The sequence below is a fragment of the Schistocerca nitens genome, chromosome 6 (assembly GCF_023898315.1).
Source record: "Schistocerca nitens isolate TAMUIC-IGC-003100 chromosome 6, iqSchNite1.1, whole genome shotgun sequence".
Classification (NCBI taxonomy): domain Eukaryota; kingdom Metazoa; phylum Arthropoda; class Insecta; order Orthoptera; family Acrididae; genus Schistocerca; species Schistocerca nitens.
The window spans coordinates 661,610,272-661,627,861 of record NC_064619.1 but is presented as its reverse complement, the minus strand read 5'-3'; the positions used below and the strand labels follow the sequence as shown (position 1 = coordinate 661,627,861).

At 43.5% G+C, this 17,590-nt stretch overlaps 1 protein-coding gene across 1 annotated transcript in view; it reads right to left on the bottom strand.

Moving 5' to 3' along the window:
- Positions 1–17,590, bottom strand: part of LOC126263559 (O-acyltransferase like protein-like) — a 110,492-nt gene that overhangs the window by 15,250 nt on the left and 77,652 nt on the right. Inside the window, exons 6-7 of the mRNA XM_049960652.1 lie at positions 6,804–6,938; positions 3,448–3,505 (exon numbers count right to left, since the gene is read on the bottom strand). Of these exons, the coding sequence (XP_049816609.1) occupies positions 3,448–3,505; positions 6,804–6,938 (193 nt within the window). The remainder of the gene's footprint in view (positions 1–3,447; positions 3,506–6,803; positions 6,939–17,590) is intronic.

Genomic DNA, 17,590 nt, shown 5'->3' with positions numbered 1-17,590 from the left:
AGCCAGTCTCTACATCATTCTATACTTTCCCTCTTTCTCCATTTTCTCTGTTTCGTCGCATTTCTGTTTCATCCATGTTTCTCTTGCTTCTTCAGTTTCTCTTCTTAATTCATTATTCAGTTTCCTGTACCTCTTGCCTTCTTCAGTTTCTACATTTTTCCATTTTCTCCGCTTCTCCATCTTTTCCAACATGTTTTCTGTTATCCATTCTTTCCTGGTACTTTGGGACACTCTAATTGCTAGTACTTCTTTGGCAGATGAGTCCTTTCCTCATTTTTATCCATTTCTCATTAACACTTTCATCAACACTAACTCTTTTCCATTTTTCCATAAATCTGTTTTCCAAATCTATTGCCTTTTTCACCCCTCTGTGTCTTTCTATGTTTAGGCTTTCTTTTGCTTTCCCTCTCCAGACTTTTTTCAACTTCACTTGTATTTCTCCCACTACTAGCTTGTGTTCTGAATTTATGTCCACTCCTGGATAAGCTTTGGCATCCTTCAAACAGTTCCCAAACCATTTTTGTATCAGGATGTAGTCCCACTGATATAATTCCCTGTTCAAATTTGATATCCATGTCTAACACCTCCTTTTGTGGTTTTCAAATAATGTGTTACCCACTGCTAATGAATTTTCTTTACAGAAACTAATTAGCCGTCCACCTCTCTCATTTCTTATTCCTAATCCAAATTTTCCTGGTGTATATTCATCTCTTTCTTCACCCATCATTGCATTCCACTCCTCCATGATGATAATGCAGGCGTTTCTGTTTTCTTTCTCGATCTTGTATTTTCTCATAATATTCTTCAACTTCCTTATCTCTATGGTGTATTAACACCAAATCTTTTGAATTACCCTTCAGTCGTACTATCATTAGTCTTCCATCAACATATTGCACCTTCATTACCTTATTTTTCAGCTTTTACCCTGTCAATATTCCTACTCCGTTTTCACCACTCTTGATTTCCCCTGAGTAAGAGAGCTTATAATCTCACTTTCTATCTCCCCATCTCATTTCACACAAACCAAAGGCATCTAATCTGTTCCTTTTCCTGTTTTGCATTCTCTAGCTTTCCTGCTTGCAGTAGTGTCCTCACATTCCATGTTCCAATCCTTATCTTTCCTTCCTTCATTGTCTCTTTCTTCCTTTCAAATACGTCTACTCAATGTGTTCCCCTCCCGGAGATCCGAATGAGGGAAAGTTTTAACTCCAGAATCTTTCACATGGAGAGACATACCATGTACTGCTTGGAAATGTAATGTGGTAGTTTCCTGTTACTTTCCACATAGGCAGTAGGTTGCTCAGCTCCTGCTTGAAGTAGTGAAGTTGTGTATCTGGGTGTAACACTGCAAAGCGATTTGAAATGGAACGAGCATGTGAGAACTGCGGTAGGAAAGGCGAAGGTAGATTTCGGTTTAGTGGAAAAATTTTAGGAAAAAGTGGTCTACCTGGAAAGGAGACAGCAAATTGGACGCTGGTGCGACCTATTCTTGAGTACTGCTCTAGTGTTTGGTTCGAACAACACACACGTATTTTGGAAATGCTTTGGGAATTACTGGAGCGAAGGCGTCGTTATTTTCGAGGAGCACTATTGAGGAAATTTGAAGAAGTGACATTTGAGGCTGACTGCAGAACAATTCTCTTGCCGCCAACATACATTCCGAGTAAAGACCACGAAGATAAGATTCGAAAAATTAGGGCTCATACATACAGATAGCTGTTTTTCCCTCGCTTTGTTTGTGAGTGGAACAGGAAAGAAAATAACTAGTAGTGGTACAGTACGGTGGCTTGCGGAGTTTCTGTGTAGTGTAGATGTAGATGTAGACTTAGACAAAATTTCTAGTTGGTGTGTTGAATGGCAGCTAGTTCAAAATGAAAAAAAAAAATGTTAATGCAGGTCAATAGGAAAAACAATCTCGTAATGTTCGAATACATCATTAATAGTGTACTGCTCGACACATTCAGGTCGGTTAAATGCCTGGACGTAAAGTTGCAAAGCACTATGAAATGGAACGAGGATATAAAGATTGTGGTAGGGAAGATGAATGGTCGACATTTCAGAGGAGGGCTGCTAGATTTGTTACTGGTAGGTTCAAATAACACAAAAGTATTACAGAGGTGCTTCGGGAACTCAAATGGGAATTACTGGAGGGAATGCGACATTATTTTTGAGGAGCATTATTGAGAAAATTTAGAGAACCGCCATTTGAGTCTGACTGAAGAACGATTCTACTGCCTCCAATGTACATTTCGCGTAAGGTCCATGAAGATAAGATTAGAGAGATTAGTGCTTATATGGAAGAGTATAGACAGTGGTTTTTCCCTTGCTCTATTTGCAAGTAGTATAGGAAAGGAAATAATTGGTAGTGGTACAGGGTACACTGCGCCACGCATCGTATGATGGATTGCGGAGTATCTATGGTGATGTATGTAGATGTAAATGTCGCTCCTCTGTACTGACTTGGCGGAAGGCACTGGATTTCTCTGTCATCGTAGAAATGTCTGGAACAAGGTCGATGACTGACGTTTGTCTGTTGTGACGTGACAATGAGTCAAACTGCAGAGGCTTCCTGACGTCGCAGGCTGTTGACACATGGAAGTCTGATGACAGCGAAGCGGTTCTTTCTATTGAGTTGTTGAACTGGCAGGGGTATTAACCAGCGTTGCCAGGCCTGGCGCCCAGCACTCAACCCATGGTTTTGGTGGTGTCTATTCCATAACAGTCAGTATTTAACCAAAAGATGTTTCTAAATTTTGGTAGCCTTGGAGCGTACTTAACTTGTTCTATGTTTGTATAATTAGTTCTAGCTTTTTCTGTTCCTTGTTTCATTAATTACCTCTAGGAATTCTATTGTGATAAGGAGAACACATTTGTTGTAGGAGAAATTAGCAGAGTTTTATCTTGACAGTCTGCCATAATTTTTTAAAAATTATCCAACCATTTTTATCCCAACTTTGTGCTAGTTCTCAGAGTACCTCTTTCGTTTCCCTCAAAGGTTTAATGGCACCATCTTGATGTCCCCACATGTCACGATTTATTTCACCATGATAGTGAGGAAAAATTACAGTATCTGTTGAATGGAATGAACAGTTTACTGTACACGCACTATGGGTTCAGAGCAAAGAAACGAAACATCTTAAAAAGCAGCAGAAAGTAAATTAACGTAAAACTCAACACGAATACTGAGACCATACATTAGAATAAGTGCTTGGAAGCAAAATAACAAATAATGGGCGAAGTGAGGAGGCACTAAAACGTATTAGCAAAGGGAGAGGAAATTTCTAAGACAGCTCTTCATATGATTTAAAGACTTCAACAACTGGCTGCGCTTAGGCCAGCTGCTATTTTGTTAAATATGTAATTCGCACAAGTGCAAATTCAGTACTATGATGCAATTTTATTGACTTGTTTCTTGCTGTGACCACATATGTCTCAAGTTGAACTTACATTTAGTACCATAAAGACCTAGAATATTTGCTACACTGATCTGAAAACACTTAATACTCTGCAATTGTAGACTTTCCCAGTGTATACTACTCACGATAAGCCCTTGCATTTGATGCCGGGTGACAGTGTTGATACCGGGAGATGTATGTGTCATAGCCATCATCTCCTATCGAATCGCTGCCGAAATACTTTTTCGTCCACTTTTTATTCTCTGTTTCAAACAGCAGAGTGGACTGTTTACATCTGGCCGACTATACATATAGAGTCACGATTCTTTTCAGTGAAATACCAGGCGAGCTGGTAGTGGGCGGAGAGAGTCTCTATTGGGAATAAATGGAACAGAATTGTTATTTTGGGCATTCACACAGCAATCAAGGGAGACCTCCCAGAAACGTTGATTCGAACTGGGAGGGGTCGGGGAGTTTCCCCATAGAGGGTAATTTTGCTAAGTAGGGACAAACATCAGTTAACGATGCCCGACAGGATAAGAAGCAAAGAAGTTTCATACGAACACACAGCCAGAAATGCTTTCCAAGAGAGGTACGCCCATTTGAAGATCCACATGATGTAGATTTTAGTGATACAGAGAACACATGAGGCCACACCAGGCAAGTGGGAATGTTGTGTCAATATTAGTGTTTTTACTCCACAATCAAGGGGGCAGTGACCTGCAGCACCACCATATGGGCAGACCCACATGTTTCCAAGATTATAAACTGAAGGTGGAGGGTGGGGGGTGAGGAAGTAAAGGAAATGGAAGGAACTATTGATGCCAGCTGCATTGGAACTTTTTGTGGAATCAGCAGCGACAAGTGAAAATGTGTGCCGCACCAGGATATGAACCCAGGATCTCCTGCTTTCTAGGCAGTTGTGTTAACCACTGTACCACCCGGACACAGCACTAATCCCATGTGTGTGTGTGTGCTATCTCAGTACGGCGCTCTGCCGACCCACGTTCCCACGAGACAAATGGTTAAAATGGCTCTGAGCACTATGGGACTTAACTTCTGAGGTCATCAGTCCTCTAGAACTTAGAACTACTTAAACCTAAGGACATCACACACATCCATGCCCGAGGTAGGATTCGAACCTGCGACCGTAGCTCCACGAGACAGTCGGCGCAGTTGCAATGAACACTGTGTCTGGGTGGCGCAGTGCTTAACGCAACTGCCTAGTAAGCGGGTGATCCCAGGTTCGAATCCTGGTCTGCCACACATTTTCACTCGTCTCCATTGATTTCACATAAAGTCCCTATGCAACTGGCATCAACAGTTCCTACCCTTTTCCTTCCTTGCTGCCCCCTGCCCCCACTCCACATTCAGTGTGTCACTGTTGCAGATTCCGCACAGTGTCTGTTCTTTCGGACATATCCAGAAGAACAGACACCATGCATTCATATAATTACGAAGGTTGTTTCGACTACTCTGCAGAAGTTTCCCTGGGAAGTACTTACACACCCACCATACATTCCCCGAACTCCCCCCGTGTGATTTATATATTTTTGGAGTCCAGAAAAAGGACATTCGTGGCCGCCAATTTCCTTCATACGTTGAGGTGCAAGCCTGGGTACAACCACAGTGTCATAGATAACTGCAGAAATTCTTCCACGAAGTCACTGACCGTTTTGTTTCACAGTGGGATAAATGTATCAACAGTTATGCCGATTACTTTTGAAACAATAAACAGTTCACTGTTTTGCCATCTGTGTCGTTTTCATTTCACTGCCTCTTATACACACATTAAAAAAAGTTTTGTATCACCCCGATTCCCAGAACTCCTGAAGACAGACGTTGACTGTGGATATTATATCACAGACACAGTCCCTTTGAGTGTTCAGAGATGTCCCTAAACCCGCCCAAAGATGTAAACAACCATGCATGAGCAGCACCTATTAGACGGTCCGACAGCCGATCAGTTGCAGTCATTCCACCAGGAAGGAGGTACACGGCTCGTGTTCTGTGTAGGTCAACCATGTCTAGACGATCAATACTGTGGTTCGATCGCGTCCGCTTTGTTGCTTTGAGCCAGGAAGGACTCTCAACAAGGGAAGTGTCCAAGCGTCTCGGAGTGAACCAAAGAGATGTTGTTCGGACATAGAGGAGGTACAGAGAGACAGGAACTGTTGATGACATGCCTCCCTCAGGCCGCCCAAGGGCTACTACTGCAGTGGATGACTGCCGTTTATGGCTGCGAGGAACTGTGACAGGAACGCCACCACGTTGAATAATGCTTTTCGGGCAGCCACAGAACGTCGTGTTACAACTCAAACTGTGAGCAGTAGGCTGCATGAGGCGCAATGTTTGCAACTCGACACCATGCAGTGCGGTAGAAATAGGCCCAACTACATGCTGAACGGACTACTCAGGACTGGCATCATGTTCTCTTCACCGATGGGTGTCGCATATGCCTTCAACAAGAGAATCGTCGGAAACGTGTTTGGAGGCAATCTAGTCAGATTGAACACCTTAAACACATTGTCCAGCGAGCTGCAGGTTCCCTGCTGTTTTGGGGTGGCGTTATGTGGGGTCGACGTACGTCGCTGTTGGTCATGGAAGGCGCCGTAATGGCTGTACAATATGTCATCCTCCAGCCGATAGTGCAACCATATCGGCAGCATATTGGCGAGACATTCGTCTTCATGGACGACAATTCGCGCCCCCATCGTGCACACCTTGTAATGACTTCCTTCAGGATAACGAGACCGCTGAACTAGAGTGGCCAGCATGTTCTCCAGATACGAACGCTATCGAACATTCCTGGGATAGATTGAAAAGGGCTGCTTATGGACGACGTGACCCTTCAACCACTCTGAGGGATCTACGCCGTTGAGGAGTGGGACAATCTGGACCAACAGTGCCTTGATGAACTTGTGGATAGTATGCCACGACGAATACAGGCATGCATCAATGCATGGGTACGTACTACCAGGTATTAGTGGTACCGGTGTGTACAAGAATCTGGACCACCACTTCTTGCTGTGTGGTGGTACAACATGCAATGTGTGGTTTTCATGAGCAATAAAATGGGCTGAAATGATGTTTGTGTTGATCTCTATTCCAATTTTCTGTACAGGTTCCGGAACGGAGATGATACAAAAGTTTTTTTGATGTGTGTACTTCGGCTGACCGAGGAGTGGCAGACACAACGCACTGCGCAGCGCAGCACGAGTGGCATCCCATTGGTAATCGACTGTACCAGCACAGTACCCACTGTTATATTGGCGGCAGGAGCGGTCCAGCCAGCAAGCTCTCCAGTGCAACCGGGTTTTCAGCCGGACAGAGTAGGCAGCACGTACCGGCGCGCCGCGTGTGGCAGGCGAAGACGACCCAGGCGGCGGCGAGCGCCCAGGCGGCGGCGTGCAGCCCGGCGTAGGCGACCACCTCGGGCAGCGCCGACTCGAGCCGGAAGCTGGCCGACAGCATGCGGCGCGGGCCCAGCACCACCGCACCCAGCGTGCCCAGGCTAGCCGCCCAGCACACCAGCGACGCCGTCTGTAGGAAGGAACACGACACGTCACGGCCCCTGCAAACGAGTCTGCTCTACTCGAGTTGTCGCATCCAGCGAGCGGTCTAGACGCTCTATGAAGGTGGAGACTGGAAAAGGTCATCCAACGTGGAGATGCCTAACAGGAAGTTTCGGAAATAATCGAACAAAGGCGAGACTTGAGTAACTACTAAAATGTAGACTTTCACGGCCGGAAATATCATGTCCATTATAATTATCCTGGCTGTTATGCCGTGGTCGGTTGATGAATTTTGTCTCTATTCCCAACGTTTCGTCTCCGACTGCGGGAGACATCTTCAAGGGGGTCCGTAGGTCGATGGAAGGTCCAACACACCCACTGGCTCGGTACTGACTGCCGCTAAATTCCGTGTCCGCGCGCTCCCGCGCCGCGGTGTGACGTCACGTGTTTTGAAAACGTCAGTGCAATTGGCCGCTGTCCGTCGCCGTCGATCGCCGTTGCCACCACCGAGTAGTAGACGGGTGGTACACATCTTCTTTAACACCGGCATCCATATACCGTTTAATTTCACGTGCGTTGAGGCAGCCAGGCAGAAATCATACTGACGTACAGGCTACTGCAAAATCTAAGGTTTTCCTGCCGTTTGTTAAAAATGTAACGGAAAGAATAGGGAGGATCTTGACGAAGCGGAATATTACCGTAATTTACAAGCCCACCAGGAAGATACAGGAATACCTTAAGCCTGCCAAGGACGCTCGCAAACCATTGCAAAAAGCTGGAGTGTATAGGATCCCATGCAGCTGTGGTGATGTTTATGTGGGTACCACTAAAAGAACTGTTTCTAAACGTTTGGAAGAGCACAAGGGAAATTGTAGAAGAGGAGAAACGGAACAATCAGCTGTTGCGGAGCATGCTTTCCAGCCAGGGAACCACAATATTCGTTTCGAGGAGACGCAAGTACTAGCGGCCACAAGAGGATATTACGAAAGGCTCTACAGGGAGGCAAACGATATCGCTAAACACCCAAGTAATTTCAACCGAAAAGAGGAGGGCGTGAAATTAAACGGTATATGGATGCCGGTGTTAAAGAAGATGTGTACCACCCGTCCACTACTGGGTGGTGGCAACGGCGATCGACGGCGACGGACAGCGGCCAATTGCACTGACGTTTTCAAAACACGTGACGTCACACCGCGGCGCGGGAGCGCGCGGACACGGAATTTAGCGGCAGTCAGTACCGAGCCAGTGGGTGTGTTGGACCTTCCACCGACCTACGGACCGCCTTGAAGATGTCTCCCGCAGTCGGAGACGAAACGTTGGGAATAGAGACAAAATTCATCAACCGACCACGGCATAACAGCCCGGATAATTATAATGGACACTTGAGTAACTACAATTTTTAACAGATCATCTGAGCAAGAATTGGATAATGACTTGTGTGCTGGCGTAAGCTGTCGTCAGCACACCGGTCGGCAAAGATCAAACGTGAAGATCGATAAGTAGGCACTGGATCAAGAGCACCTATCACGAGAGAGGCCAGAGACACACTGACAAGCAACATGCCGCCAACATCCTCTCGATAACATGTATTCAGGCCGTCCCACTGACTCATCCAGTTGACGTCTGTCAGTTTATTCGCAGAGTGACTCAGTTGACGTCACAGGCCACAACAGTACATAGCGACCAGATTATAACTACAGCGGGACAAGCAACGAGACTAAAGTGTGTAATAGCAAAATTACCTATATTGTCTGTAAGAAAACTATTACTGATGAGATTGTACCACAACACGTGAACTCTATTCAAGTTAAGTTTCCTATTCTTGTAAATAAAGAACTGTGTTAATCCACTTGTGCATATTTATTGTAGAAAGAGGATACTGGCCACCCATAACAACATCCTCTCCCTTGCTTCCTTGCAATACAAGACATTACAACTTGGATGAAAGTACACTAGCCCTGATCGCAAAATCCCGTGGAGGTAAGTATGAGCGTCAGCAGAGCCAGAGCGAAAACTACAAGTCCAGGCCCTGGGCCTCACCTATACAGACTTCCCTCCTGTACAGCTGTCTGTACTGAACTCCTTCACAGGCCACCCCGCTCTTTCCACAATGGTGCTTGTGGACACTGCCCTCCTGGGCCCCGTGTATGACCTTGTATGGTCCCCGCCAACGCACTGCCATGCCTCACAGCTCGGTACGTGAGCTCACGTGATACCTTGTGAGCCTATGTAACACTCAAATCAACGCCTTTCCTCTGGCGTCTCCTTTGTGCTCTGAGTACTTTCTAGAAAACTTATCTGTTCTGGCTGCTGTTCTGGTTGCTTTCAGCCGTTGTATTTTTTAAATATGCTACACAGTGATCGACAAACTTTTCTTCTCAAGAGCAAAAACTGACATTACTGCATGACATCTCGGCTTGCAAATGTATCAATCTTTTTTTAAAATTAGTAATCAATATACTGTAAATTAGTATGTCATCAGCCCCCAACAAGCTACCTACAGTAGGGGCCCGGTAAGTTCCCTCCTCCCTTCCTCACCAAGTACCCACGATTAAGTCGACACCATTCAGAACACTTCTTGTAAACTGTTCTCAGTTTCAGACTGCTGCACCTCTAGTGACCACAATGCTGTGAAACAGTAACTGCCTACTATATGCTGTGCTGTCTGCGTAAGCCTATGATTAACTAATAACAGTAATATTGTTTACACAGGGTAATTCAAAAAGAACTTAACAATTTTAGAATGGTATAGAAATTTATTAAGATAACTTAAAGAATCGGTAGATGTGTCATTTTGAAGCAAACAACATCAAGTTCCACATAAAAGCCCGCCGTGGTGGCCGAGCTATTCTAGGCGCTTCAGTCTGGAACCGCGCCACCGCTACGGTCGCAGGTTCGAATCCTGTCTCGGGCATGGATGTGTGTGATGTCCTTAGGTTAGTTAGGTTTAAGTAGTTCTAAGTTCTACGGGACTGATGACCTCAACTGTTAAGTTCCCTAGTGCTCAGAGCCATTTTTGAACCATATAAAACTGTCAAGTATCATTTTGGTTCAATGTGATTACCATTTGGATACAGTAAACATACCACAGACAATCAATTTCTTCCCACATTCGTTGCAGCAAATTGGGCGTAACTTTTGCAATGGCAGCATAGATTAAATTTTTCAGGTTGGTTAAATTTTTGGATAGGGGAGTAACATACACACAATCTTTCATGAAACGCCAGAAAAATAAATCCAGTGGTGTGAATTCTGGGAAGCGAGGTGGCCATGCTATTGGCCCTTCACAGTCAGTCCACCGACTTGGGAAGCGATTATCGAGTAGACCTCGAACTTAGTGACGAAATGAAGTGGTGCACCTTCTTTCTAGTACTAAACCATACCGTCTCGGTCATCATAATCAAGCAGAGTTCGTTTCATGAAACCAAAACACATGGCGAGCACGTATCCCACTTTTGCGCTGCTGGTGACGGAATGGGGTACTTAGGCACTACGTGAATCAAACTTCGAATTATTCGCTTGAAGGTAACACATCTATCGATTCTGTAAGTTATCTCAATAAATTTCTATGCCATTCCAAATTCGTGAAGTCCTTTCTGACTCACCCAGTATTTAAACGCATCATGCAATATGAGACGCGATCAAATGTGTATACTAAACGTTTCGAAAGTCACTTTTCTTCTACTCAGTATGTTGTATTATTGTGTTGGTGCGTAAGTTCGTAGCGTTTTTCCGTAACTTTAAAACAAATACACATAACAGAGACTTTATCCTTCAATACTATGTTCTCCTTCACTACTTATAACGGTCTGCCAAAGCTGGGAGAACTTTTCGAGTTGGCGAGTGTAGAAATCACGTGATTTTGAGGCGAAGAACTCGTCGAACCACGTTCGGAGCACATTTTTCATCTGGAAAAGGAAGTTCCTTGAAGGTTTTTCGATAGAGAGCGGAAAAGTCAAAATCTGAGAGCGCAGTACAGGTGTATAAGGTGGATGCGGAATGACTTCCCACTCCAACTCCTGTATAGTGTTTTGTGCCACTCTAGCATAACGTGGGCGAGAGATATCGTGAAGTACAACACTTCACGCAGTCTTCCTGATCGTTGTTCCTGGCCTCCGTCTGCAAGACATCTCATTTGTCGACAAGAAATGTCAGCAGTGATGGTTACACCTCAGGAAAGCAATTCTCAGTACACCACACCGTCACTGTTCCACAACATGCACAACATTATCTTTTGTCGATGCACGCAGGTGTTTGTACAGGAAGTTGTTGCTTCGTTTGGGCACAACCAGTCCTTTCTTTTCCTTATTTAAGCATAAGTACACCATTTCTCGTTACCAGCAACGGTACACGATAGGAATGATGGTGCTACTCACAGGCCAACCGAGGACGAGCAAGCAGCATACGGCCACACACTGATTTTTGTGATTTTGGCTCAGAGCATGCGGTATCCGTACACCCGATTTTTGAACCTGCTCCACTGCACGCAAATTTCTGATGATGATGGAATGATTACAGGTCATCACATCCGCCAGTTCTCGAGTACACTGTCGTATTGTGCAGTAATTCATTTGAACGAGCTTAATCAAACCCAGAAGGTCTTCCTAAACACGGTCACGACTGTAAAAATTCTCCTTAAAACGAGAAAACCATGTGTATGACTTCACAGCTTTCATTACTTGGAGTCAATTGCCACTTTTCTCACCATACAGATATCTTGTCTAAATCATTTTGTATTTGGTTTTGATCATCTGATGATTTTACGACACGGTAAATGATAGCATCAGCCGCAAACAATGTACGAGGGCTGCTCAGATTGTCTCCTATGTCGTTTATGTATATCAGAAACAGTAGAGGGCCTGTAACACTTCCTTGGGGAACGCTTGCTGTCAATTACTACGAGCTGTGACCTTTCTGACAGGAACTAACTAATCCAGTCGGACAAATGAGGCGATACTCCATAGACAGGTAATTTGATTACACGTCGTTTGTGAGGAATGGTGTTAAAAGCCTTCTGGAAATCCAAAAGTATGAAATCATTTTGGTATCGCCTGTCGCTGGCACTCATTACTTCGTGGGAATAAAGAGTTAGTCCCGTTCCACAAGAACAAGCCTTTATTAAGTGATCTAAGCTACTTCGCTACACCGAGGATATTTACTTCTAAGTTATCCATGTTGGCAGTTGTTCTAGATCCGAAATCCGGAATATTTACTTCGTCTTCTTTTGTGAGCGAATTTCGGAAAACTGTGCTTAGTAAGTTTGCTTTAGGGGTACTGTCATGAGTGACATCACCATTGTTATCGCACAGTGAAGCTATTGATTGCGTCTTGCCGCTGATGTACCTTACATATGACCAGAATCTATTTGGGTTTTCTGCATTGAAGTTCGAGCTAAATTTCGAACTTCTGTAAAACTTCACCAATGATTTTCCGTTCTTTTAAATTTGGAATACTTTTTTCGTTGCTTCTGCAACAGTATTCTGACCCGTTTTATGTACCACATCTTATTAATTTATTTGGTATATATCTCTCAACCCATCATGAACCATGGACTTTGCCGTTGGCGGGGAGGCTTGCGTGCCTCAGTGATTCAGATGGCCGTACCGTAGGTGCAACCACAACGGAGGGGTATCTGTTGAGAGGCCAGACAAATGTGTGGTTCCTGAAGAGGGGCCGCAGCCTTTTCAGAGGTTTCAAGGACAACAGGCGGCGGATGATTGACTGATCCGGCCTTGTAACCTTAACCAAAACGGCCTTGCTGGGCTGGTACTGCGAACGGCTGAAAGCAAGGGGATACTACAGCCGTAATTTTTCCCCAGGGCATGCAGCTTTACTGTGTGGTTAAATGATGATGGCGTTCTCACGGGTAAAATATTCTGGAGGTAAAATGGTCGCCGTTTCGGATGTCTGTGCGGGGACTACACCAAAAATTCAAATGGCCCTACGCACTATGGGACTTAACATCTGAGGTCATCAGTCCCCTAGACTTAGAACTACTTAAACCTAACTAACCTAAGGACATCACACATATCCATGCCCGAGGCAGGATTCGAACCTGCGACCGTAGCAGCAGTGCGGTTCCAGACTGAAGCGCCTAGAACCGCTCGGCCACAAACGCCGGCCGGAGGGACTACTCAGGAGGACGTTGTTATCAGGAGAAACAGAACTGGTGTTCTACAGATCGGAGCGTGGAATGTCAGATCCCTTAACCGGGCAGGTATGTTAGAAAATTTAAAAACAGAACTGGTGTTCTACAGATCGGAGCGTGGAATGTCAGATCCCTTAACCGGGCAGGTATGTTAGAAAATTTAAAATGGTAAATCGATAGGTTAAAGTTAGATACAGCGTGAATTAGTGAAGTTCGGTGGCAAGAGGAACAAAACTTCTGGTCAGGTGAATACAGGGTTATAAATACAAAATAAAATAGCGGTAATGCAGGAGTAGGTTTAATAACGAATAAAAAAAATAGGAGTGCGGGTAAGCTACTATCTTGTAGCGAAGATAGACACGAAACTCACACCTTCCACAGTAGTAAAAATTTATATGCCTTCTACCTCCGCAGGTGACGAAGGGATTGAAGAAATTTATGATGAGATAAAAGAAATTAATCAGATAGTGAGGGAAGACGAAAATTTAATAGTAATGGGGGAGTGGAATTCGATAGTAGGAAAACGAAGAGAAGGAAAAGTAGTAGGTGAATATGGAATCGAGGTAAGAAATGAAACAGGAAGCCGCCTGGTGGAATTTTGCATAGAGCACAGCTTCATCATAGGTTTAAGAACCATGAGAGAAGGGTATATATGTGGAAGAGGCTTGGAGACACTGAAAGGTTTCAGATAGATTATATAATGGTAAGACAGAGATTTATGAAACAGGATTTAAATTGTAAGACATTTCGAGGGACAGATGTGACTCTGACCGCAATTTATTGGGTATGAACTGTAGACTAAAACTGAGGAAACTACAAAAAGATAGGAATTTAAGGATATGGGACCTGGATAAACTGAAAGAACCAGAGGTTGTAGAGAGTTTCAGAGAGAGCATTACGGAACGATTGACAAGAACGGGGGAAAGAAATACAGTAGAAGAAGAATGGGTAGCTTTGAGAGATGAAATAGTGAAGGCAGCAGAGGATCACATGGGTTAAAAGATGAGGGCTAGAAGAGATACTGAATTTAATTGATGAAAGGAGAAAATATAAAAATGCAGTAAATGATGCAGACAAAAAGGAATACAAACGTCTCGAAAATGAAATCGACAGGAAATGCAAAATGGCTAAGCAGAGTTGGCTACAGGACAAATGTAAGGGTGTAGAGGCATATATCACTAGGGGTAAGATAGACACTGCCTACAGGAAAATTAAAGAGACCTTCGGAGAAAAGAGAACCACTTGTATAAATATCAAGAGCTCAAATCGAAACCCAATTCTAAGCAAAGAAGGGAAAGCAGTAAGGTAGAAGGAGTACATAGAGGGTTTATACAAGGACAACGTACTGGAGGGCAATGCTATGATGCTGCGTGATGATGAGTTTGACAGAGCACTGAAAGACATGAGTCGAAACAAAGCCCCGGGAGTAGACAAAATTCCTCTATAACTAGTGATAGCCTTGGAAGAGCCAGCCCTGACAATATCATCTGCTGAGAAAGATGTATGAGACACGCGAAATACCCTCAGACTTCAAGAACAATAGAATAACCCCAATCCCAAAGAAAGCAGGTGTTGACAGGTATGAAAATTACCGAAATATCACTTTTATAAGTCACGGATGCAAAATACTAACACGAATTCTTTACAGACGAATGGGACAACTGGTAGAAGATCAGTTTGGATTCCGTAGAATTGTTGGAACACGTGAGGCAACATTGACCCTACGACTTAGATGATAGATTAAGGAACGGTAAACTAACGTTTCTAGCATTTGTAGACTTAGAGAAAGCTTTTGACAATGTTGACTGGAATATTCTCTTTCAAATTCTGTAGGTGGCAGGGGTCAAATACAAGGAGCGAAAGGCTATTTACAATTTGTACAGAAACCAGATGGCAGTTATAAGAATCGAGGGGCATGAAAGGGAAGCAGTGGTTTGAAAGGGAGTTAGACTGGGTTGTAGCCTGTCCCCGATGTTGTTCAATCTGTATATTGAGCAAGCAGTAAAGGAAACAAAAGAAAAATTTGGAGTAGGAATTAAATTTCATGGAAAGGAAATAAAAACCTTGAGGTTTGCCGATGACATTGTAATTCTGTCAGAGACAGTAAAGGACCTAGAAAAGCAGTTGAACGGAATGGACCATGTCTTGAAAGGAGGATATAAGATGAACTTCAACAAAAGCAAAACGAGGATAATGGAATGTAGCCGAATTAAATCACGCGCTGTTGAGGGAATTAGACTGGGAAATGAGACACTTAAAGTAGTAGATGAATTTTGCTATTTGGGAAGCAAAATAATTTATGTTGGTCTAAAGAGAGACGATGTAAAATGTGGACTGGCAATGGCAAGGAAAGCGTTTCTGAAGAAGAGAAATTTGTTAACATCGAGTACAGGTTTAAGTGCCAGGAAGTCTTTTCTGAAAGTATTTGTGTGTAGTGTAGCCATGTATGGAAGTGAAGCATGGATGATAAATTGTTTAGACAAGAAGAGAATAGAGGCTTTCAAAATGTGGTGCTACAAAATAATTAGATGGATAGACCACGTAACTAATGAGGAGGTACTGAATAGAATTAAGGAGAAGAGGAATTTGTGGCACAACTTGACTAGAAGAAGGGATCGGTTGGTAGGACGTGTTCTGAGGTATCAAGGGATCACGAAATTAGTATTGGAGGACAGTGTGGAGGGTTAAAATCGTAGAGGGAGACCAAGAAATGAATACACTAAGCAGATTCAGAAGGATGTAGGTTGCAGTAGGTACGTCGAGATGAAGAAGTTTGCACAAGATAGAGTAACGTAGAGAGCTGCATTAAACCAGTCTCTGGACTGAAGACCACAACAACAACACATCTCTCAATTACCATCGATACTATTTTTTTGAATTCAAACCAAATCTGGTCTACGCTTACGTGATCAGATCGAACGTAGTGGAGACTGTGTCTTACAAAGGCGTCAAGTTAATTTTTATCTGATTTTTATTTATTTGTTTTCACGTCTAGTTCCGTAGGACCAAATTGATAAGTAAATCTCCAAGTTCCATGGAACGTGTCAATGCACGAAATTACAACATAAAAGTAATAACGGATAAAATAAAGTGTTTATGAACCCAAAAAAGTCAAGCAATCAGTAGTAACACACAGAAATTAGTTTAATTTTTAAAGGAACTCCTCAACTGAATAGGGGGAGTGACCCATGAGGTAACACTTCAGTTTCGATTTGGAAGCGCGTGGATTACTGCTAAGATTTTTGAACTGTTGTGGTAGCTTATTGAAAATGGATGCAGCAGTATACTGCTGCACAAGAGTTAGGGAAATGCGATTCAAATCTGATTGTTAACTGAGTCAAAGCTTCTAATTCTTGGAAATAAGCTGATATTGTTAACAAGAAACGACAGTAAAGAATATATATATATTGAGAGGGCAATGTCAGAATACCCAGACTAGTGAACAGGGGTCGACAAGAAGTTCGCGAACTTACACCACTTACTGCCCGAACTGCCCGTTTCTGAGCCAAGAATATCCTTTTCAAATGGAAATGAAAATAAGCAAAGCAGACTAACTTTTGTGTCGAATAATCACTTACTTCAGATACCGTTCGAATAGTAAAAACGGCACGATTAAGTCTTTTAACAAGACCCTGAACATGGGCTTTCCATGACAGTTTGCTACCTATCTGAACACCTAGGAAATGGAACTGTTCAGTTTCACTAATCACATGCTCATTTTGTGAAATTAAAACGTCCAGTTTTGTTGAATTGTGTGTTAGAAACTGTAAAATCTTAGTCTTACTGCGATTTAGCATTAGTTTATTTTCTACAGGCCATGAACTTCTGTCATGAACTGCATTATTTGAAACAGAGCCAATGTTGCATACAACATCCTTTACTACCAGGCTAGTGTCATCAGCGAACAGAAATATTTTAGAGTTACCCGTAATATTAGAGGGTGTATCATTTATATAAATAAGGAACAGGAGAGGCCCCAACACTCCAGCACTGATCCCTGGGGCACCCCCCCCCCCCCCATTTGACACTACCCCACTCTGATCCCACATCACAGCCTTTATCAACACTGTGAATTATGACGTTTTGTTGTTTGCTGTTAAAGTAAGAGGTGAACCAATTGTGAGCTGCTGTCCATATTCCATAATGGTTAATGGCCCAACATCTGGAGCAATTTTTCGTAAATAAATGTACTTTCTGTTTATTTTTGGTGGGCAGCAGTTTGACGACCAGTGGTCTACTTCACACGTCTCACCCCCCCCCCCCCCCCTTGTCATTTCACACACATAGCGCATTTCTAAAAGATCGATGCGTGAAGCATACTACTACTCTCACCGTCATACCTAAGCAAAAGATCTTGCTTATAACCAGAGAAAATTGCGGTCCCACGCAAAATCACTAACCTGGTCGAAGGCTGATATCCAGTCACTCGTCGACCAGTCTGAGGTGTCAAAAGAAGACAGCAAAAGGAAAGCTCAAATTTAAAATTCCGTGTTTAAAAAATAGTTTACGCGGGAGTACTGTACAGACCTACC